Here is a 23796-nt window from a genome sequence, read left to right on the forward strand (position 1 = left end):
TTATTTTTTCTTATTTGAAGGTTCACTCCATTTAACTGCTATTGCTAGTATGCCTGGATTTATTTCTCCCCTATTTTTTTTTTATGTGTGGCTTTTTTTTTAATTTTTTTATTCTTATGTTAATCCCCATACATTACATCATTAGTTTTAGATGTAGTGTTCCATGATTCATTGTTTGTGCATAACACCCAGTGCTCCATGCAGAATGTGCCCTCCTCAATACCCATCACCAGGCTAACCCATCCTCCCACCTCCCTCCCCTCTAGAACCCTCAGTTTGTTTTTCAGAGTCCATCGTCTCTCATGGTTTGTCTACCCCTCTGATTTCCCCCCCTTCATTCTTCCCCTCCTGCTACCTTCTTCTTCTTCTTCTTTTTTTCTTAACATATATTGCATTATTTGTTTCAGAGGTACAGATCTGAGATTCAACAGTCTTGTACAATTAACAGCGCTTACCAATAAGAGCACACACCCTCCCCAGTGTCTATCACCCAGTCACCCCATCCCTCCCACCCCACCCCCCACTCCAGCAACCCTCAGTTTGTTTCCTGAGATTAAGAATTCCTCATATCAGTGAGGTCATATGATACTATTTCTCCCCTATTTTATGTTTTTTTGTTTACTTTTAATCTTCTCTACTTCCTTTTTTATTTCTTAATCAGGATGGATATAGCTTTTTGTTTTAGTTAATTCCATTTCCCCCCTTGTTTAATATGGAAGACCTATACTATTTATATGCCTTTAGTGGTTATCTTTAATTTTTTATCACATATACTGTATTTCTTTTCTTTTTTTTTAAGATTTTATTTATTTATTAGAGGATGAGATAGAGAGAGCATGAGAGGGGGGAGGGTCAGAGGGAGAAGCAGACTCCCTGCTGAGCAGGGAGCCCGATGTGGGACTCAATCCCGGGACTCCAGGATCATAACCTGAGCCGAAGGCAGTCGCCTAACCAACTGAGCCACCCAGGTGCCCTACTGTATTTCTTGTAATATAAATGCAGTTTTGTAGTTTTTATTAATTGCAGTGATGTTTGAAATACATACATATTTAATGAAAATTGACTATTTTATTAATTATTAAATGTATTAATTAATGAATGAAGGCACTCATTCAGTCCACATACAGTATTTGTTTGCATACTGCTTTGCAGAAGTCTTTTATTCCCAAGTTTTTATTTAAATTTCAGTTAACATACAGTACAACACTAGTTTCAGTTGTAGAATTTAGTGATTCATCACCCCCATATAACACCCAGGGTTCATCGCAACAAATGCCCTCCTTAATATCCATCACCTATTTAACCCATCCCCCTGCCCACCTCCCCGCCAGAAGCCATCAGCTTGTTCTATATAATTAAGAGTCTGTTTCTTGGTTTGCCTCTTTTTTCCCCCCACTATGTTCATTTGCTTCTTAAATTCCACATATGAGGGCGCCTGGGTGGCTCAGTTGGTTAAGCGACTGCCTTCGGCTCAGGTCATGATCCTGGAGTCTCAGGATCGAGTCCCACATCCGGCTCCTTGCTCAGCAGGGAGTCTGCTTCTCCCTCTGACCCTCCCCCCTCTCTTGCTCTCTCTCTATCTCATTCTCTCTCAAATAAATAAATAAAATCTTTAAAAAAAAAAATTCCACATGAGTGAAATCATATGGTATTTTTCTTTCTCTGACTGACTTATTTTGCTCAGCATAATACACTCCAGTTCCTTCCACATCACTGCAAATGGCAAGATTTCATTCTATTTGATGGCTGAGTAATATTCCATACACACACACACACACACACACACACACCACATCTTCTTTATCCATTTATCAGTTGATGGACGTTTGGGCTGTTTCTATAATTTGGCTGTTGTTGATAAGCTGCTATAAATATCGGATGCATGTATCCCTTTGGATCAATATTTTTGTATCTTATGGGTGAATACCTAGTAGTGCAGTTACTGGATCGTAGGGTAGTTCTATTTTTAACTTTTTGAGGAACTTCCATCGGTTTTCCCCAGTGGCTGCATCCATTTGCATTCCCACCAACAGTGCATGAGGGTTCCCCTTTCTCCACATCCTTGCCAACACCTGCTGTTGGGAAAACTGGACAGCAACATGCAAAAGAATGAAACTAGACCACTTCCTTACACCATACACAAAAATAGATTCAAAATCGATTAAAGACCTAAATGTGAGACAGGAAACCATTAAAATCCTAGAGGAAAACATAGGCAATAACCTCTTTGACATCAGCTGTAGCAGCTTCTTAGTAGGTATGTCTCCTGAGGCAAGGGAAACAAAAGCAAGAATAAGCTGTTGGGACTATATCAGAATAAAAACCTTCTGCACAGTGAAGGAAACAAACAACAAAACTAAAAAGCAACCTACAAATGGCAGAAGATATTTGCAAATGACCTATCTGATAAGGGGTTAATATCCAAAATATATAAAGAACTTACCAAAATCAACACCCACAAAACAAATAATCCAGTTAAAAAATGGGCAAGAAGACATTTTTCCAAAGAAGACATACAGATGGCTAACAGACACATGAAAAGATGCTCAACATCACTCATCATCAGGGAAATACAGATGAAAACTACAATGAGATATTACCTCACACCAGTCAGAATGGCTAAAATTAACAACACAGGAAAACAGAAGTCTTGAATAAATCATATGCCTCAGTCTCACACTTGGGATTTCATGACTAACCAGTTGAAAAATAGAAAGGATTGTGTCTACCTTGAAATAAATTGGAAGCTGTTGTGACAGTGAATTAAGGTTCTATAAAGAGATGAGATACTGACATCTCTTATGTCACAATATCATCATTGTCACAAAATTCTTATCAGGAGCATACCATCAGTGTATACTTTTTTTCTGTACTTTTACAAACACTACATACCTGTGATTCCTGGTGAGTTTAAATATTTCAGGAGTATTTTCTGCCTGTTTTGGTCCTTTAATCATTATCATTATTGTTTGTGTCACTTAATAAATACCTACTTAACAAAGGCTAAAGTTAATATCTCCTTTGTCCCAGAACAATATAAAAGATACATGAACGGTCTTAAATGCTTTAACTTTGATTAGTCTTTCCCATCTATTATGTTGTCTGGTGTTTCAATTCTGTTTTCTTTTTAACCCCCAAAATGGGCATTATTTTTGTCTTATAATGACAGTGTTTGCTTATAGATTTATTCACTTGATTATCCTTTTATTTGCACACTATTCCTCCTCTATTATACCTTCCCCCTGAGATCATTTTATTTGTCATGAAATACATTAGGCAAGTCCTATTGTTAGTAAATGCTCTGTTTTTATTTTTGTTGTTGCAAAGTAACCTTTGTTTCACTTTCATTCCTGCTTGATGACTTAACTGGGTATAGAATTCTATACTGACAATTATTTTTTTCTCAGCACTCTGAAGATATTATTCCACTGTCTTCTGGCTTCTATTGTGCTCTTGAGAAGTCTGCCTTCTGTCTCATTATTGTTCCTTTTGTAAGTAATCTGTATTTTCTCTCTGGCTGCTTTTAAGATTTTTCCTTAAGATTTTAATATAATTGATTATATTGTTTTATTTCTAGAACTTTGATATTTTCTTCCTCCCCTAGATCTTACTTTTTTTTTTTTTGCTTCTGTTTAGTTCCTTTCTCATGGTTTTGACTTTATAATTTACATTTTCATATATTTCAATCATTTATATTATACATATATGTTTCAACATTCAATAATTGTAGAGAACAGGTCTAATTCTACAGCTTCTTATATTCATGTGGGCTCCTGTGTAAATCATTTTTTTCTTCCTTTTCATTGAGAGCCTAGGCCAAGACTGAAATATTTCTTGTAATTTCCTTTGAGCTCCCGTGGATTTTACCAATGTTGGTTCATGAGATTGACTTAGTGTTCTTGCGCTCTCATTGTCTAAGTTTGTTATTTTAGTTAACTATGTAAAATGACTTGGGTGTATTTCCAAATTTTTGTATGTTCAACAATTATGTATGATTGGAATTGTGTGTTCTTTAATGGCTTGGATAATCTTGCCAGTGATACCATCAATCATTGGTATCAATGGCCTTTTAGGAGCATAGACGTTGAATTCAAATTTAAAATTCTTATGTGTGTTTTTTTTTTTAAGATTTTATTTATTTATTTGACAGAGAGAGAGACAGCGGGAGAGGGAACACAAATAGGGGGAGTAGGAGAGGGAGAAGCAGGCTTCCCGCTGAGCATGGAGCCTGATGTGGGGCTCGATCCCAGGATCCTGGGATCATGACCTGAGCCAAAGGCAGCCGCTTAACCAACTGAGCCACCCAGGTGCCCCCAAAAATTCTTATGTGGTTATTGATGTATTCTCAGATTTTCTTTCTTCGTGGATCATTTTTTATTAATTTCATCCATTTTATTTAGTTTTTCTGATTTACTGTTGAGTTATGTATAGGTTTTTCTCATAAGCACTTTTCTTGATTTTGGGGATTTATGTTATTCTTTTTCCTTTTCAATGTTTTAGATTTGTGCCCAATCTGATTTTTTCCCCCAACATGTCATATTTTTGTATCATTTACTTAATTTGGAAGGAATGAATGGACTTATAGCCATTTCTGTTCTTTCTAAATTCTGGTTTACTCATTTTCTCATTTTTAGGTAGCTAATTCTTGTTTCGTTTTGTTTCTTCCTCTTCTTGAGTTGAAATCTTAATTCTTTTGTTTTTAATTATTTCTTGTTTTCTAATAAATGCATTTAAAGCTGTAAATTTTCTGTGGATACATAAGCTGAATATCAGGATTTCACACCAAGTTGCTCTTTTGACATTTAGTTCTAAATTTTAAGTTTAATTTTTATTTCCTTTTATGACAAACATTATATAGAAGTATCTTAATTATTTAATTCTGGGATTATGTTTTGTTTGTTTTTACAATTTCTGATTTTATTTTAATGTAATAACATGCTATTAGTTTTATCTGTCTACCTATCTTATTATGTTCCAGCCTTCTTAATCCATATTTCTTCTCAGTCTGTTTATATTACTGTCCTAAAAAGGAAAAGAAAAAACTATTTCCTTTTACTCACACAACACTTCTGACACCAGATGTGTGGATTTTCCCACACCAACCTCCAGTTCTTGGTAGACACCAGCAGGAGGTCCTATAATTCAACTTAATTCTGACACTAACTTTCCAGAGTTAGCACAGACCTCACTGGTTAAGGGCTCAGTCCCACAGGACTGCCTCTTACCGCAGAGGCCAGTTGTAAGTCCCAGGTTGTCACCTGTATCTATGGCTAAAAATCAGAGGTTCCCACAATACCCTCCTCAGGTTTAATAACATGCTAGAATGGCTAAGAGAACTTAAGAGAAACATTTATCAGTTTATTACAAAATATACAACTCTGGAACAGCCAAATGGAAGAGATGCACAGGGCAAGTGTTTTTGTGCTCGTCTCAGCTTATCAGTAACCACTAATGTTGTGGCTGGATCAGCTCTTGTGGCTCTTATTATGATTGCAAGATGCCATTTAGCAGTAACCATCAGGAAACTTTGAAAAAGTTAAGATTTGTGACTTAGAGGACTTGGAAATTACACAGCAAACCCTGGACCACACAGTGATGTCATAGGTAGAGAGAGTGCACAGGCCTAGGGTTCTGCTTCTGTTAAGGTTGAGAGTGAGGGCCTAGGGTTTCTGGGCTCTTTATTGTTGAATTGAAAATAAAAGCAGGAACTTAAAGGGTGGCAAAGAGAAAACAACAAGTGGTCCAAATGGTTAGTTACTGACATCAACCAAGATCTCTAAAACAAAGGAGTCTCAGTGGAGGGAGGCAGCATGGCTCTTTATCTGCTGTGGCTTGTAATATGTTTGAGATAGTCATCTTTGAAATGGATGCCTCTTTGTAGTGGATGCCTCAGCAATCAAAGCTTAAGTCAGGCACTCACATTATAAACAAAAACAAAAACATGTCAGGACTTACACTCTAGCAAGGTAGGGAGAAGGGGTGTAGAGCTCCCATGCTGTCTCCTGGCACACCACCCTCTCAGCACTTGGATGTGTTCATTAACCCAGAAGCTCTCTGAACCCCAGTTAGGGTTTTTCATGGAGGCTTCATTATGTAGGCATGATTGATGAAATCATGGGCATTAGTAACTTATTCATTGTCCAGCATTTCTGCCCTCCAGAGGTGGGGAGATGGGGCTGAAATTTCCAACCCACTGATCACATGGTTGGTTCCCCTGGCAACCAGCCCACATCCTTAGGGGCTTTCCAAAATCACTTCCTTAGCATAAACTCAGCTGTGGTTTGAAAGGGACTTGTTATAAATAACAGAAGACATTCCATTTACCTTTATCACTCACGGAATTCCAAGAGTTTTAGGAGCTTTGTGCCAGAAATCAGGAACAAAGACCAAATATGTTATTTCTTATTATTTTACAATATCACAGTTCTCTACTATGATTTTGGATTTATTCCTTTTTCTATGTCAATTTTTGTTTACTTCAGAGCTAAGTTGTCACTTGCATAATCATGACTTCTAATTTCTCTTGCCTTACTCTAAGATGATTGCCCTGAGCTAATTTCACTAAGGTAACAGAAGTAATCAGAGGAGAACTTCTACAAGCTTCTGCTGCCCCATCGATCTGTCTCCCTACTCTATAATCATTGGGCCTCTTTCCCTACTATAATAAGTGAACTTTATGTGCCTTTATCTAAGGCCAGTACCTCCACTTTTATACTAAATGCCACTCACTTCTCATCTCTTTAGGGACATTGTTGGAGCAATGTTCTCTGTTAGTCTCCTGCAATATCAGCTTGTCAGTATCTATTCCAGTCATTTTCATCTGCACACAAACATGTAATTTCCCCCATCTTAAATGGATAAACAGAAACAAATCTCTTCACACCCATATTTTCCTCTTGATATGGCCCCATTTCTCTGTTACTTTTTACAACAAAATTCAAAAGAGTTTTCCATGCTCCATATCTCTAGGTCATCTTTTAAAACTGCTTCAGTCAGAACTTATCCCCATTATTCCACCAAAACTATCTTGTGAAGATCAGTAGTAACCTCCTTATTGTTAAAGCCTTTGTTAAATTAGAAGTCCCCATTTACCTCCTCTCTCAACATTTGACGAAACTGATTATTCCTATTTAAAACACGTTCTTCACTTGGCTTCTGGGATTCCACACTCTCCTAATCTTTTTCTTTCCTCACTGGCTACTCCTTTTTAGTCTCCTTTGCTGGTTACTTCTCATCTACCTGACCTCTAAATGTTCAAGTATCCCAGTCTCAATCCTCAAACTTCTTTTTTCTTTTCTTCCCTTCCCTTCCCATTATCTTCTGTACCCAAAGACTCTCCCTGGGTGATCTCATCAAATCCCATAGCTTTAAATGTCATCTACTTAACTGATAATTCTCAAATTTATATATCTAATCTAAATATCTCCCCAGAACCCCATACTTGTACATATACCTTCCTACTCAACATCTTCTTTACAATATCTAATAGTTCAAAACCAAACTCTTGATATTCTCTCTCAAACCTGTTCCTACTACAATGAGAAGTTCTCAGTAAATGGCATTTCTACTGTTCTGGATGCCCAGGCAAAACACTTAGAATTTTCTTTGACTTCTCTTATAGTACATGCCCAATTGATCATCAAAGCCTCTTCATCACACCTTCAAAATATATCCAGAATCCAATGACATCTCACTTTCTCCACCCCTTCCTCCAGAATCATCTGGTCCAAGCCATGTGGATTATTGCTATAGCCTCCTAGCTTCCATCCACCCATCTTCTGTACTTTCCCATTGACTATCTGTTGTTTTTAAAGATTTTTACAATTTATTTATTTTAGAGAGAGAGTGCAAGAGAGAAGGAGAGTGTGTGGGGGAGGGGTAGAGGGAGATCATCCCCATAGGGCATACTACCCACCAAGCGCAGAGCCCGAATTGGGGCTTAGTCCCACAACTCATGAGATCATGACCTGCGCCAAAACCAAGAGCTGGATGCCCAACTGACTGAGCCACGCAGGCACCCTGACTATCTGTTGTTTTTTAAACAACCAGAATGATTCATTTTTAAAGAAAAGTCATATTGTCATGTTGCTTCTCACAACCCTTCAGTGGCTCCCCATCTTAAAATAAAAGTCAAAATTTATTAAATGGCTAAGACTAAGATTTCCTTGTCATTTTCCTTTGAAACCAGGGAATTTTTTTCCTCTCCCTCTGAACTGCAGACTTTGGATGGTTATAATTTTCTGAAGAGGTTTATTACTAATCTGACACATTGTCAGTCCAGGGCCTTATCTGAGATTTTTTTTAGACCATTAAGTTTCGTATGTAGGCAATTGAAGACAGCAAATGTCCCAAGGGTAGCTGTGGCTTGAAAGTATGTTTACCTTTCTAGTTTCTGGTTCTTCATTGTAGACTCTGTAGATGTAGCTTGGCATTCTTCTGGAAGGTTGTTTCTCAGGTTTTATTCAGTATTTATTGGTGTTCTTCAGGAAATCTGATGCATTATTTACTGTTGTAGTCCTAATATACAACAGTCCCATTACAACCTCAAATTTCCTTATATTGGGGGCACCTGGGTGGCTCAGTTGGTTAATCAAACAACTCTTGGCGAAACCAAAAACCTGAGCCGAAAGCTCAGGTCATGATCTCAGGGTCATGAGATCAAGCCCTATGTGGGGCTGTGTGCTCAGTGTGGAGTCTAGTGGAGATTCTCTGCCTGTCCCTTTCCCTCTGCCCCTCCCTCTGCTCATGCTCTCTAAAATAAATAAATAAATAAATAAATAAAATCTTTTTAAAAAATTTCATCATGCTGTCCCTTATTACAACCAGTGACCTGTTTTCTATCCCTATAATTTTGCCTTTTCCAGAATATTATATAAATGGAATAAAAATATATAGCCTTTCTGGTCTGGCTTTTTTCACTTAGTAAAATGTATCTGAGATTTATCCGTATTATTCCATGCATCCGTACTTTCTCTTTATTCCTGAGTAGTGTTCCATTGTAGGGAAATGCCAAAGTTTGTTGGTTCATTCACTTTTGAGGGACATCTGGGTTTCCATTTTTTTAATTTTGCATATAATTGACACAAATGTTGCATTAGTTTCAGGTGTACAACATAGTAAAGTAATATGACAACTTTTTTTTTTTTAAGATTTTATTTATTTGACAGAGAGACAGAGAGAGAGAGTGAACAAGCAGGGGGAGTGGGAGAGGGAGAAGCAGGCTTCCTGCTGAGCAGGGAGCCTGATGCAGGGCTCGATCCCAGGACCCTGGGATCATGACCTGAGCCGAAGGCAGATGCTTAACGACTGAGCCACCCAGGCGCCCCAATAATATGACAGCTTTATACATTATGCTATGTTCACAAGTGGAGGTACCATTTGTCTTGATTGGAATGTTTTAGTCCATTACATTCAAAGTGATTGTTGATAGATATGTATTTATTGCCATTTTATTACTTGTTTTGTGGTTGTTTCTGAAGACTTTCTCTGATCCTTTCTTGTCTTTCACTTTTTCGTGGTTTGCTGGTTTTCTTTAGTGATGTATTTTTATTTCTTTTAATTCTTCTCATACTTATTAGTGACTTTTGCTGTCTGGGTACCATTAGTTTTGTCTACAACATCTGCATGTGGCAGTCTATATTAGGTTAACGGTCTTAAGTTTGAATTCAGTCTTTACTCCTCTCCTCCCCACATTTTAGGTACCCAGTGTCATATTTTACATCCTTTATTTTGGGAGTTCCTTGACTGAATTTTTACAGAAATATTCATTTTTACTGCTTTTGTGTTTTCTACCTTAATACTGTCATTTTTGTTCTTTACTTTCCACTCAGAGGGTTCCCCTTAATATTTCTTGCAGGGCTGGGTTAGTGGTTACAAACTCCTTTAGTTTTTATCTGAGAAACTCTCTATTTCTCCCTCTATTCTGAATCAAAAACTTGCTGGATAAGGTGTTCTTGGCTGGAGGTTTCTCCCAGTTCAGCACTTTGAATATATCATGGCACTCCTTTCTGGCTTAGAAAATTTCTGCTGAAAAATCTGCACCTAGCCTTACGGGGTTCCTTTGTATGTAACTTTCTTTTGACTTGCTGCTTTTAATATTTTTTTCTTTATCACTATTTTGCCATTTAATTACAGTATGTCTCGGTGTGGATCTCCTTTTCTTGATTTTGTTGGGGGTTCTCTGTGCCTTTTGGATCTGGATATATCTTTCCTTCCTGAGATTACAGAAGCTTTCAACTATAATTTCTTCAATAAATTCTCTGCCCCCTTTTCTCTCTTCTTCTCAGACTCCTATAATGCAAATGTTACTATATTTGATGGAGTCACTGAGTTCCTTAAGTCTCTTCTCATTTTGTGTAATTCTTTTTTCTCTTTTGTTTAGCTTGATTACTTTCCGTTACTCTGTCTTCTAGTCATTAATTTGTTCCTCTGCTTCATGCAGCCTTCTGTTTATTCCACCAAATGTGTTTCTCATTTCACTTCTTGAGCCCTTCCTGTTATTCCTTATCTTTGTTAATGGTCTCACTGATGTCTTCCACTCTTTTGTCAAGTCCAGTGAGTATCATTAAATTCTCCATCAGGCATGTTACTTATATCTGTTTTGCTTAGATCTCTGGCCATGGCCTTGTCCTTTTCCTTCATTTAGGACAAATTCCTCTGTCTTCTAATTTTGTCTGAGTACTCTATGCCTGTTTCTCTGTGTTAAGAAAGTCAGCTATGTCTCCTTTTCTTGAGGGTAGTGGCCTTACGAAGAAGAGTTTCTGTTACGTCCTGCAGTGTAGTGTCCCTGTTCCCCAGGGCCTGGTGCTTTAGGGAGTTTCTCCAATGTGTGCTGCGTGTGTTCTGCTGTCATGTCCCGGCTGCTTTATCCTTCACGCTAGTCATCTGCAAAGCCTCTTTGCCTGTTGTGAGCAGCGTTTGGTCCCTGGCCTCAGTGGGATGCATTTTAACTAGATGTGTTCTGGTCTGCTTGTGAAATGAGACCTGTCACCATTGCCACTGGAACTGAGGCCTCACAAAACTCCTGGGTCAGGAGACACAGTATTAGTGGGGGTTTGATCCAGTATTCTGAGGAAGGGGACCCACCAAGGGAGACAGGCAAGTGTTACTGGGAAGGGTGGTTCCACTGTAGCTTGGTGGAGCTGGGGCTTGAAAGCAAGTTGAGTAGCTAGTGTTGTCACTATGCTGGTTCCCACAGGTGGCTGTGTTTATGCTGAGGGATGGGGGAGGGGAATGGCACCTGCTAGTTCCTTTGTTCCTTGAGGGGTCTCTCTGTGATTGCTGCCTCTCAACTAACCTCCCCACTGTGTGCCCCGGTGCTCTTCAGATCACTATTTCCACACTGTATGTCTGCGGGCTCTTTGCCCTGCCTCTTCTCCAAGAGCAGCCCCAGTGTCCTCCAAGCTCTCGCAGAGCCACACATGCCGACCTTTTAAACTCTAGGCATTAATCCCCACTGGTTGCATGAACTCTTGAAATTTGGACCCTTTCACTTTCCAAGCCAGCTGCTATGGGGATTCCCTGTGTACTAGTCTGTCTCTTACCCTTCTCCATGTCTGCAACTCCCTTCCCACTACAGCAGACACAATCCATTTCTCTCCCAAGCTGTATCTCCAGACTTCCTAACTTCTTTGATGTGTCCTCTTCTCTACCTTTAGATGTGGAGTACACATCTTCAAATCGATTTCTGGGGTACTTAAGATGATTTGATAGTTATCTAGTTGTATTCATAGAACAAGGTGAGCCAAGGGTCCTCCTACTCTGCTGCCATCTTCCCCCACTCTATATTTTTGTTTTTTTGAGGAGCCTCCACATACTGTTTTCCACAGTGATTACATGAATTTACATACCCATCAACAGTGTATGAGGGTTTCCTCCTCTACATCCTTACCAACACTTATTATTTCTTGTCTTTTTGTTTTTAGCATCCAGCAGGTGCAAGATGATGATAGCTCATCGTGGTTTTGGTTTGCATTTTCTTGATGACGAGTGATGTTGGGCATCTTTTCATGTGTCTGTTGGCCATCTATATGTCTTCATTGGAAAAATGTCTATTCAGGTCCTCTGCCATTTTTTAATTGGATTACTTTTTGGTTCAGAGTTGTATAATTCTTTATATATATTGGATACTAACCTCTTATTGGGTATATTTGCAAATATCTTCTCCCATTCATTAGGTTGCCTTTTTGTTTTGTTAATGGTTTCCTTTGCTGTGCAAAAGCTATTTTGATGTAGTCCCAATAGTTTATTTTTGCTTTTTGTTTCCCTTGCCTTAGGGGACATCTAAAAAAAAAAAAAATGTTGCTATGGACAATGTCAGAGAAATTACTGCCTGTGTTCTCTTCTAGGATTTTTATGGATTCAGATCTCACATTTAGCCCTTTAATCCATTTTGAGTTTGTTTTTTTGTATGGTGTTAAAAGACTGTCCAGTTTCATTCTTTTGCATATAGCTGTCCAATTTTCCCAGCACCATTTGATGAAGAGACTGTCTTTTCCTCATTGTATATTCTTACGTTCTTTGTCATGGATTACTTGACTATATAAGTGTAGGTTTATTTCTGGTTTCTCTATTCTGTTTTATTGATACATGTATCTGTGCCAGTACCTTTCTATTTTGATTACTACAGCTTCATAGTCTATCTAGAAATGTGGAATTGTAATACTTCCAGCTGTATTTTTCTTTCTCAAGTTTGCTTTGGCTATTCAGGGTCTTTTGTGATATAATAAAAATATTAGGATTATCTGTTCTAGTTCTGTGAAAAATTTTGTTTGTATTTTGATAGGGATTGCATTAAATCTATAGATTGCTCTGGGTGGAATGGACATTTGAACAACATTTGTTCTTCCAATCTATGAACATGGAATATTTTTCCATTTGTTTATGTCATCTTGAATTTCTTTCATCAGTGTTTTATTGTTTTCAGACTACAGGTCTTTTGCCTGTTTGGTTAAGTTTATTCCCAGGTATTTTATTCTTTTAATATAATTGTAAATGGGATTGTTTTCTTAATTTCTTTTTCTGCTACTTTATTATTACTGTATAGAAATACTACTAACTTCATGGTATAAGTTCTTTTATTCTGCAACTTCACTGGATTCATTTATTACTTCTAGTAGTTTTTTAGTGGAGTCTTTAGGATTTTTTATGTATAGTATGTCATCTGAAAATACAGTTTAACTTCTTTACCAGTATGAATGCATCTTTGGTTTCTGATTTTTGGGTAATTGTGAATAAAGCTGCTATAATCCTTGGTGTACAGATGTTTGTCTGGGCATAAGTGTGAATACATACAATTATTAATGCTGGATCATATGCTAAGTGTATGTTTACCCTTATACAAAACAACCAAACTCTTTCATCATGGTTATGCTGTTGTACATTGCCATTAGCAGCATATGAGATTTTTTGGTGTTCTTTTTCTGGATCTTATTTCCATACAGCATACTGTTCTTCAGTAAAATTCCTGGAAATTTATCACTCCAGATTGCTTTCCTTATATTCAGTAATTGCTTTTTTCTCTCCAAAATCTCCAAATAGTATTCCATAAGTTTACAGAAACCTTTCATCATGTCTTTGACCTGTATCAATGCCCAAGAAATTATAGAATTATTATTCTGGTATTTGCCTTGGATACAAGAGTGAGTATAAGAACACATGAGACAGGGCATAAAGAAGGCAGACTGTGAAGTAAAGATAAGTAAACAAAGGCAACTTGGTATTGTGGTTGAAAAGGACAGGGAGAACTAATGAAGATATCTCTGGCTAGTACCTAGGAAGCAGTATGAAAGAGGCAAGGCAATTAGAAAAGTATGATCACTTTTTCCATTTTAATATTAGATTTTGTATGGAAATACTTTTGTTTCCATTTGTAAGGAGGTGCTGGGAAAGCCATAGATCAGTAGTTTCCAGATATCTACACTTAAGGTTAGGAGAAATTTACTACAAAGGGATAGCACAAGAGTATTTAGGAATGAAAGAAGTGTTGTATCATTACTTTTGTAGTGGATACGTGACTTGAGCCCTCATAGATCTGTTTCTTTTGTCTTTATTCTTCTGTTTTTCAGTTAAGTTGTCTATGTACCCTCATCACCTGGTTATTTTTTATTGAGTGCTAGACATTGTAAAGAAAAATTATGAAAGTAATCTGAAGCCTTGGGTGAATCTTCAGTGAAGATTTTAATACGCTTTGTGGCAAATAATCTTAAATTACTTTAGTCCAGATTTCTTGGTTGAGTTGATTCAAAGATGGTTCAGACTTCGGACCCTGCCCAGACTGGTCTACTGTTTCTCCCTTATTCCGTATTTTTGTAGCCCTCAGGGTTCCCAACTCTAAGTATGACTTTATAGAGGGCCCTGTTCTCTAGTTATTGCCCAAACCTTAAGAAATAGTCCAATACACCACTTAGTTTTTCCACGTCTCAGTTGTCTTTTCTTGAACTTGTAGGACCTCCATGAGTGGAAAAGTGGCCTAAAATGATTAGCTTATTTCTTTGAATTTTCATGGTTTTCAACTTTCAGCCCACCGACTCTTTATTACAATAGCAGTTCTCTAGTGCCTTCAGTCATGTGCCCATAATATCTTGTCCAATTTGTGTAATTGCTCTCATCAGGAAATTTGTTTTAAATTACCTAGTCTTCTGTTAGTAGAAATGGATATTTACGATATATGAACTGGTATTTAAATTGAGACCTGAAGGATGAGAAAAAGTCAGTATGTCATGCACAGTAGTCCAAAGACATCAAACAGGCTCTAGTTAGTTGTAAGTTGAAATTGGCTCTTTAGTTTTTTCAGAGCTCAAAGGAATCTAGTATGTTTGGCAAATAATGAGCAAAACTGAGAAGGCTCGTGGAGAGAAATCAGATAAGTTGGGACTGCACCATGGAGTGCTTTGTCAAAGTCATGGCAGGCATTTGGATTTTATTCTACGTTTAATTTGGAAGCTATTAAGTTTTAGGCAGAGATAGCAAATCATGATCTGAATCAGAATCAGTTTGTAGAAAGTATTAAAACTAGAGATCACCATGCTCTTTTTCTGATGCACTAGATTCAGATCAGTTAGTCTGGTGTGGTATCTGGGCATCTTTAATTTTATCAAAGTCCCCAGTGATTTTGACCCCCCCCCCCCCGCCCCAGTTTGAGAACCATTGGCTTAAAAATGTTTTCTCTCCCCTTACTTTCTCAGTAGCTTCTCTGGTGCTCTTTTTACATGTTAGTATGTAAGATCATTCTATGATAATATTTTTTTGAAACCCTAGGCAGGAATATATTACTGCATGCAGCATGAAATCAGTTTACTGGGTTTTGACTATCTGTGAGTGTGTGTGTGTGCATGTGTGAGTGAGAGGAGACTTGAATAGCATAGAAAAAATAAAACAGGGTAGATATTGTTTAATGAAACTGTATGGGCCAGGTTGTGATGTGAAAGGTAAGTAGGTATTAGTATAGGTCATAGTAAATATCTGAAAAGCACTGATGTAAGCCAGTTATTTCTTGTGAGTATTAGTTACCTATATCAGATCCTCAACTTAAAACTCCTGTCCCAATAATCCCATTGTGAGTTGAAAATTTTGTAAGTTTAATACACCTACCAAACATCAGAGCTTAGCCTATCCTACCTTAAACATGCTCATAACACTTACAAGTCTATAGTTCAGCAAAATTATCTAACATAAAGCCTATTTTATGATAAAGTGTTGAATACCTCATATAATTTTTTAAATACTATACTGAAACTGAAAAGCAGAATGGTTGTATGGGTACAGAATGGTTGTAAGTATATCAGTTGTTTACCCTCATAATCACGTGGCTGCCTGGGAGTTGTAACTTACTGCCACTGCCCAGGATCATGAGGGTATTGTACTGCATATTGCTAGCTCAGGAAATTATCAAAATTCAAAATTTGAAGTACAGTTTCTATATGTTGCTTTTTTATTTTTTTAAGATTTTATTTATTTGTCAGAAAGAGAGAGAGAGCACAAGCAGGGGGAGTGGGAGAGGGAGAAGCAGGCTGCCCGCTGAGCAAGGAGCCCGATGTGGGACTCGATCCCAGGAATCTGGGATCATGACCTGAGCTGAAGGCAGATGCTTAACTGACTGAGCCACCCAGGCGTCCCTGTATGTTGCTTTTGTACTATCATAAAATCAAAAAATTTTAAGTTGAACCATCATAAATTGGTTACCATCCATATCTATTTTCTTTTTTTTTTTTAAGATTTTATTTATTTATTCATAAGAGACAGAGAGAGTGAGAGGCAGAGGGAGAAGTAGGCTCCCCGCTGAGCAGGGAGCCCGATGCGGGACTCGATCCCAGTACCCTGGGATCATGACCTGAGCCGAAGGCAGACGCTCAACCATCTGAGCCACCAGGTGCTCCCATATATATTTTCATATATAGTCTTTTCTACTATGGGTTCTCCTGAAATGATAACAGGAATTTTTCATGTTCTCTTATCTTTCAGACTTGCCTTCAAGGAGTGTAAATAAGGATTTATCTCCAAAAAAGGACACTTATGAAACAGAATTATCCCAATGGGAAATGAGTGCCAGGCTTGAAAACTGTGACCTTGAGGAGTCCAGTTCCAGAGATTATTTGGAAGTCAGAGGCACATTGGAAAAGCAACAAGAAAATCAGGAGGAATATTTCAGGCAAGGGATGATCATATATGAAAAAATGTCCATTTTCAATCAGCATGCTTACTTATCTCAACATCCTAGGTGTCATTCTACTGAGAAACCCTATAAATGTAAGGAATGCGGGAAGGCTTTTAGACGAGCTTCACACCTAACTCAACATCATAGTATTCATACTGGTGAAAAACCCTATGAATGTAAGCAATGTGGGAAGGCCTTTAGTCGTGATTCACAGCTCATTCTTCATCAGAGACTTCATACTGGTGAGAAACCCTATGCATGCAAGGAATGTGGGAAGGCCTTTACTCAGAGCTCACAACTTATTTTACATCATAGAATTCATACTGGTGAAAAACCGTATAAATGTGAAGAATGTGGGAAGGCCTTTATTCGTAGCTCACAACTCACCCGACATCAAAAAGTCCATACTGGTGAGAAACCTTATGAATGTAAAGAATGTGGGAAGGCCTTTACTCAGAACTCACAACTTACTCTACACCAGAGACTTCATACTGGTGAGAAACTCTATGAATGTAAAGAATGTAGAAAGGTCTTTACTCAGCTCTCACAACTTATTCTGCATAAGAGAATTCACACTGGTGAAAAGCCTTATGAATGTAAGGAATGTGGGAAAGCTTTTATTTGTGGCTCACAGCTTTCTCAACATCAGAAAATTCACAATGGGGAAAAGCCATATGAATGTAAGGAATGTGGAAAGGCCTTTATTCGTGGCTCTTTGCTTATGCAACATCAGAGGATTCATACTGGTGAAAAGCCCTATAAATGTGAAGAATGTGGGAAAGCCTTTATCCGTGGCTCACAACTTACTCAACACCAGAGAATTCATACCAATGAGAAGCCCTATGAATGTAAGGAATGTGGAAAGACCTTTAGTCATGGCTCACAACTTACCCAACATCAGAGAATTCATACTGGTGAGAAACCCTATCAATGTAAGGAATGTGGAAAGGCTTTTAATCGTGGCTCACTCCTTACTCGACATCAAAGGATTCATACTGGTGAAAAACCCTATGAATGTAAAGAATGTGGAAAGACATTTAGTCGTGGCTCAGAACTTACTCAACATGAGAGGATTCACACCGGTGAGAAACCCTATGAATGTAAGGAATGTGGGAAGTCTTTTATTCGTGGCTCACAGCTTACTCAACATCAGAGAATTCATACTGGTGAGAAACCGTATGAATGTAAAGAATGTAGAATGGCCTTTACTCAGAGTTCACATCTTTCTCAACATCAGAGACTTCATACTGGTGAAAAACCATATGTATGTAATGAATGTGGGAAGGCCTTTGCTCGTGGCTTACTCCTCATACAGCATCAGAGAATTCATACAGGTGAGAAACCGTATCAGTGTAAGGAATGTGGGAAGGCCTTTATTCGTGGTTCACAACTTACTCAACATCAGCGAATTCACACTGGAGAAAAGCCTTATGAATGCAAGGAATGTGGGAAGGCCTTTAGTCATGGCTCTCAACTTACTTTACATCAGAGAATTCATACTGGTGAGAAGCCCTATGAATGCAAAGAATGCAGAAAAGCATTTACTCAGAGCTCACATCTTTCTCGACATCAGAGAGTTCATACTGGTGAGAAACCCTATCAATGTAAGGAATGCGGGAAGGCCTTTACTCGTGGTTCACAACTAACTCAACATCAGAGAATTCATATCAGTGAGAAATCTTTTGAATATAAGGAATGTGGGATAGACTTCAGTCATAGCTCACAAGTTTATATATGAATTATCTGATTCTTTGTGATTAAGATAGCCTTCTCTGGTCACTAATCCATTATTATCAAAGAATTCCTAAAATGTGAATATGGGAGCATATTTGCCTCGTAAAGTTCAGCATCAGTGAATTCTAATGGGGGAAGATAACTATTAATGTAATCTATGTAGAAAAACCTATCATTACTGGAAACCTCTTAAACTTTAGCATATTATAATAGAGAATAATTCTGTTAATATAGTAAATATATTGAGGCCTTTAGCTGTAGAATATGTCTTTTTCAACATTACCCTGTCTCTACCAGCTATTTTCCTCATGACATTTATCATAATTAACCTCTGCTTTGGTTTAATCATTTGTAAGATATGCCTAAGAATAATACCTTCCTTGTAAGATTCTTGGAAGTATTATGTGAGACATTTCATGTAAAGCTCTTAGAGCAGTGCCTTGAACATAGCATATCACAAGTATTAGCTATCATTATTACTAGTACGATTTTAGAGAATTTGCATGAGAAGAGGACACTTAGGAGTATAATGAATATTAAGAAATCTTTCATTAACACTTGACCCTGACTCTTTGAGTGAGGGGCACTGTATGCTGTAATGAATATGAGAAAGCTTTCATTCACATCTCATCCCATATACTAGAAGAGAAAATTCATACTGTTGGGGGAAAAAACCCACAAAACATTGTAGATTTAATCAGTGGTTTGTTGAAGAGAGGTAAAGTGAATTGTAACAAAGTCCAGAACTCATATGTCCTATCATTTTTTTTTTACCACAATTAAAGAATATTATTTAGAAATGAATAACAATGGATAGCCAAAATAAAATTTCCTACTAGGAAATTTCTAAAAACTTGAATGTACAGCTTTTGAATTAAACTAAAAATTAACCAACATTACTATTTTTCAGTGAAACATGGTGACAGTCTGTCCGGGACTGTTATTTCCCTACCCAATATCCATTTTTCCTTTAGAATTCTTGACTGAAAAATCATCTCAGCCCCTCTTGCAGTTCAACAAGATGGAAGTGGTATTTGTACATGTAGGACATTTAAGAATACCTTTTCTCTCTTTGTATTTCTTTGTTTCCCTACCTACAATGTGGACATTTAATTTGAGAATGGTTATCTGGGTACTAAGGATGATGGAGCAGAAATACAGAATGAGTTTACACCTGTACTGATTTATGGAACAGTTGTACCAATTCTGGTCTGCTTGCCTCCTGTATTTCTTTATATAAAATTAAAATAAACTTATTTGTTGATGTTGTTTTCATTCTGTTATTGACACTAAAATGTATTAAGGTTATAAAATTTTGTACCCAGAAGTGGAGTGCTGTGGGTAAAAGAAATCTCAAGTTTGGCATTGACTTTGTGCCATCATGAATGAGAATTAACCCACTTCAGGCTAGAAAACTAAAGATTTTTGCTTTCATAGGACATTTGGTCTGTCTCCCTTCCAGTCTATCTTACAAGGCAGATTCTTCACCAGTTAAGACTGTAATGTTAGTAGAAATGGTAGGAGTGATTCAGAATGTGTGTTGGGTGTTTCTTGTTGCTTTTGGTAATGTCCCGTGAAAGATAAATTTGGTATAGACTTAGCTGCAGAGGCTACTAGCAGAGACTGAAAGCGATATTGCTTTGTTAAGAGATGCTATCTCTCCCTACAGGCATTCAGTCCTGTACATTTGACAGTACATTTTTTAGGTGTTTGGGATATATCAATGAGCAACTCTAGCAGGAGGAGATAGAATAATAATAGAAAAATTACAGAGTATGTTAGAACATTAGTGTTATGGAGGAAAGGTCATTCAAAAGTAGCTAAGGAATATGAAAGTTTATGAAATGGACTGTAGATAAGGAAAGATTCAATTCAAGATTTGAAGATGTGAAGGAGTAAGTCAGTGGTTATCTACGGGAAGAGCACTGCAGACAGGAAAAGCTAGAACAAAGGCTCTACAATGGGATGATGCTGGTATACTTGAGAAACATCAAAGAAGCTATTGTAGAGGTCTGTGCAAGGGCGTTAAAATTGAGGAAGATGGAGAGATAATAGGGCCACATCTTGTAAGTCACTAAGCATTTTGTAATTTTTTCTGATGGAAATGGCAGCCACTGGAGTGTTTTGAGCAGGGGATGTGATTTGATAGGCTGCTATTGTGTTGTTAAAAGAAAAAACAAGTAAATGGGCAAGAGGCTATGGCCTCTTAATTCAGATGAAAGATGATGTTGGCTCACACCATGGTGGTAACAATGGGGAGAAGTTGTTCAATTCTAAATATAGGGTAAATGTGAGCAAGCAAGATTTGTTTAAGGGTTGGATATCAGGTGAGAGGGGGTTCTGGGGTGACTTTGACTCACAGGTTTTGGTCTCAAACAATTGGAAAGATGGTATTCCCATCAGCTGAGATGGGGAAAGCTGCAATTCCATCAGGTTTGTTGGGGAAGTTTGGGAGTTCAATTTTGAACATGTTGAATTTGAAGTATCTTTTAGACAAAATGATAATATTGATTAGGCACTTGGATGTTTTAGCTTGTACTGTTCTGGAGATTATATGAATTTGGTAGGTATTGCCTATACTTACATAAAACCAGAGGCAGAATAAGATCATTAAAGACCTGGGTATAGATAAAGACTGATCCACAGTGCCTTCTAACATTAAGAGTTCAAGGATAAAAGGACAGACTAGCAAAGGATGCTAAGAAGGACCAGTGGGATGGAAGGAAAAACAGAATAGTGTGGCATTACAGAAGCTGAATGAAAGTGACTCAAAGGATGATCAATGGTTGTAGATACCATTAGCAGATGACATAATACTAGAGAATACTTGAGAATTGACTTGAACTTATCCATGTTGTTGATCTTGAGAAGAGAAGGGGTATTTTTGTTTGTTTTGGAGTGGTTAAATTAAGAAACTGTTGAAAAATAGAAATTGGAGACAATGAATATAGACACAACTGCTTGGTGTTTGCTGCAAACTGAAGCAAAAAAACAAACAAAAAATAGTTAATTAGTGTGGCAACAGGAATTGGAGTGTCTCCAGGATGGGAGAAGTAATAGCAGTTCTGTATGCTGGTTGGAATAATACAGATGGGGGGAATAATTCATAACAAAGAAGTGAGAATTACTGGAGCAATGACCTTATGTCAGTGAGAGGGGATAGAATTTAGCAGATGGAGGGATCATTTTGGGTAATATGAAGAGTTTATTCCTGGCAATAGTATGGCAGAATATGGGGTGCTGGGAAGTAAGTAGATGAGGTGGGAGAAGTTTTGTGAAGTGTTCTGATTCCTTCAGTGATTCCATGAGTGTTAAGGTTAGCTGAAAATATGGGGGATGAGAAGTTTGCGGTCCAAAAGAAAAGATATGAAACATCACCAAAGTGAGATATTTAATGTGAAATATGATTGCCTAGCAACATTAAAGGGATAGAAAAAAGAAAGTACAAAGGGGCCAGTAAGCAAAAGAAATCAGGCTTAAAACTGTATTCACACAAGATCTCTGACATTGTAATTAAACAGTAGCAAATACTTTGAAAGCCTATTGAGTTTTTGAGGGAAATGTACTACTGTTAATGAAACCCAATCCTGGCCTGCAACAGTGTATGACTCAAATCCCCCAAACAGTTCCCAGGCTTTGGAACAAATCCATTAGGAAATGACCCACTTGTGTAATTTTTCCAAGGATATATATGAAATTGTATATTTCTAGCTATGTAAGCTACTAGCAGAGATTGAAAGTGATATATGTATATATAGAGACAGCGAGCGAGCTAGGATGTAGTTTCTCTTTTTTCATTTGCTTTTTAAAAATATATAAAAATTGTATATTTTAAAAACCTGCCTTGCTTTTTTCACTTACATATTTTGGCAATGATTCCAGTTGCTATTGCTGCATAACAACCACTCCAAACTTGGCTTAAGATACAATAATAGTTTATTTAGCTCACACATCTATAAGGATATGGACAAGGCTTGGCAGCAACTGCTCATCTCTAATTGACATAGCCTCAGGTGGGGTGGCTTGAAAGCTTGATGGCTGAAGGCTGGGATCATCTGAAGATTCACATGCTCACATGTCTGGCAGTTGATTCTGGCTGTCAACTGGACCTTAGATAGGGTGGTCAGCCAGAATACCTACATGTGATATCTCTGTGTGGCTGCTTAGCATGGTGTCTTGGGTTCCAAGAATATGCCCTAAACAACAAGGTCAAAGCGCATGTAATTTTTATGATCTAGCCTCAGAAATCACATAACCTCACTTGTGTCATAATTGGTTGAGGCAGTTACAGCTCTGTGAAAGAAGTGTCACATTTTAAGAAGAGCTTGTAGGATAGGATATACTGTGGCCTGTTTGGAAAATGCAATATGCCATAAAGATCTTCCATACCTAGCCTGGGAAGTTGCATAATCTCACTTCTGCCATTCTCTGTGTAGACAGCTACATCTTGATAGAGTGTCACGTTGTAAGTAGAGCATATGGGGTAGGATATACTTTGGTGGGCCTTTTTGGAAAATATATTCTGTCTCAGAGATCCTCTCCTACATGAAATTACCTCATTTTTATGGTGGCATATTGCTATAACTATATATTCTTTTAGTGATACACCATAATTTTGGCAGACTGCCAGAATTTTCAGTTTTTTCTTGGGTGCTTGGCTGCCTTGCTAGGTACCAAATTTCCCATTCTTCCTTGCCAATTGTGGCCCCATGGCTAAGTGAAACATTATCAGAAGTGATACATAATTTCCCTCTCATCTGCTCAAAAATTTCCATAAGAGTAGGCTGCCTGGGTGGCTGAGTCAGTTAAGCATCCAGCTCTTGATTTCGGCTCAGGTAATGATCTCAGAGTCGTGAGATTGAGCCTTGTGTTGAGCTCCATGCTCAGCAGAATCTGTCTAAGATTCTCTCTCTCCCTCTCCCTTTGCCCCTCCCCTCTTCTTTCAAATAAATAAATCTTTAAAAAAATTTCCATGTGAGTACAGAAATAACTCCCAATACATTATTAATTACAGTTAGTGTAAATAATGCAACTATGAAGGATATATTTTACTTCCAGTTCTGGACCAAGATGGAGTATAAAGAAATATGAAGCTATTGTAAAAGAGTAACTATAAGATATAAAAGAACTCTGAAAAGTACCTAAAGACTGAAGTTGAGTATCCAGGGAAGGATAAATTTTGAAGATGGGCCCCATCTCTAAACCTGGGGTTCAGATTTCATCATAGAAGGTATGGTTTCAGCCCCACTGAATGGTGGAGAATTTTGATGGGGTGCCAGGGCTAGAGCTAATCTATACTTGTTGAGCAAGCAGGAAACAAACCTTTGGGACACAAATGAGTTGCAATATTAATAGTAGGGGACTTTAACACACTTAGATCAATGGATAGATTGTCCAAACAGAAAATC

The 23796-nt window shown here is 37.7% G+C and overlaps 1 protein-coding gene across 2 annotated transcripts in view; it reads left to right on the forward strand.

Annotated features, from left to right (window-relative positions):
* The window catches only part of LOC135361423 (zinc finger protein 420), a 38342-nt gene extending 18597 nt beyond the window's left edge, over positions 1 to 19745 (forward strand). The window contains exons 1-2 of one of the 2 annotated variants that reach the window (XM_054511578.2): positions 3411 to 3491; positions 16462 to 19745. In XM_054511578.2, coding sequence (XP_054367553.1) covers positions 16539 to 18392 — 1854 coding nt within the window. In that variant the 5' untranslated portion in view covers positions 3411 to 3491; positions 16462 to 16538 and the 3' untranslated portion in view covers positions 18393 to 19745. Of the gene's footprint in view, positions 1 to 3410; positions 3492 to 16461 lie in introns of those variants that run through there. The other variant, XM_054511577.2, reaches the window with a different exon arrangement.
* Positions 19746 to 23796: the final 4051 nt, after the last annotated feature.

This window comes from Mirounga angustirostris, unplaced genomic scaffold, assembly GCF_029215605.1.
Source record: "Mirounga angustirostris isolate CCGP_5_RB_7025 unplaced genomic scaffold, mMirAng1.0.hap1 SCAF_16, whole genome shotgun sequence".
NCBI classification, from domain to species: Eukaryota; Metazoa; Chordata; class Mammalia; order Carnivora; family Phocidae; genus Mirounga; species Mirounga angustirostris.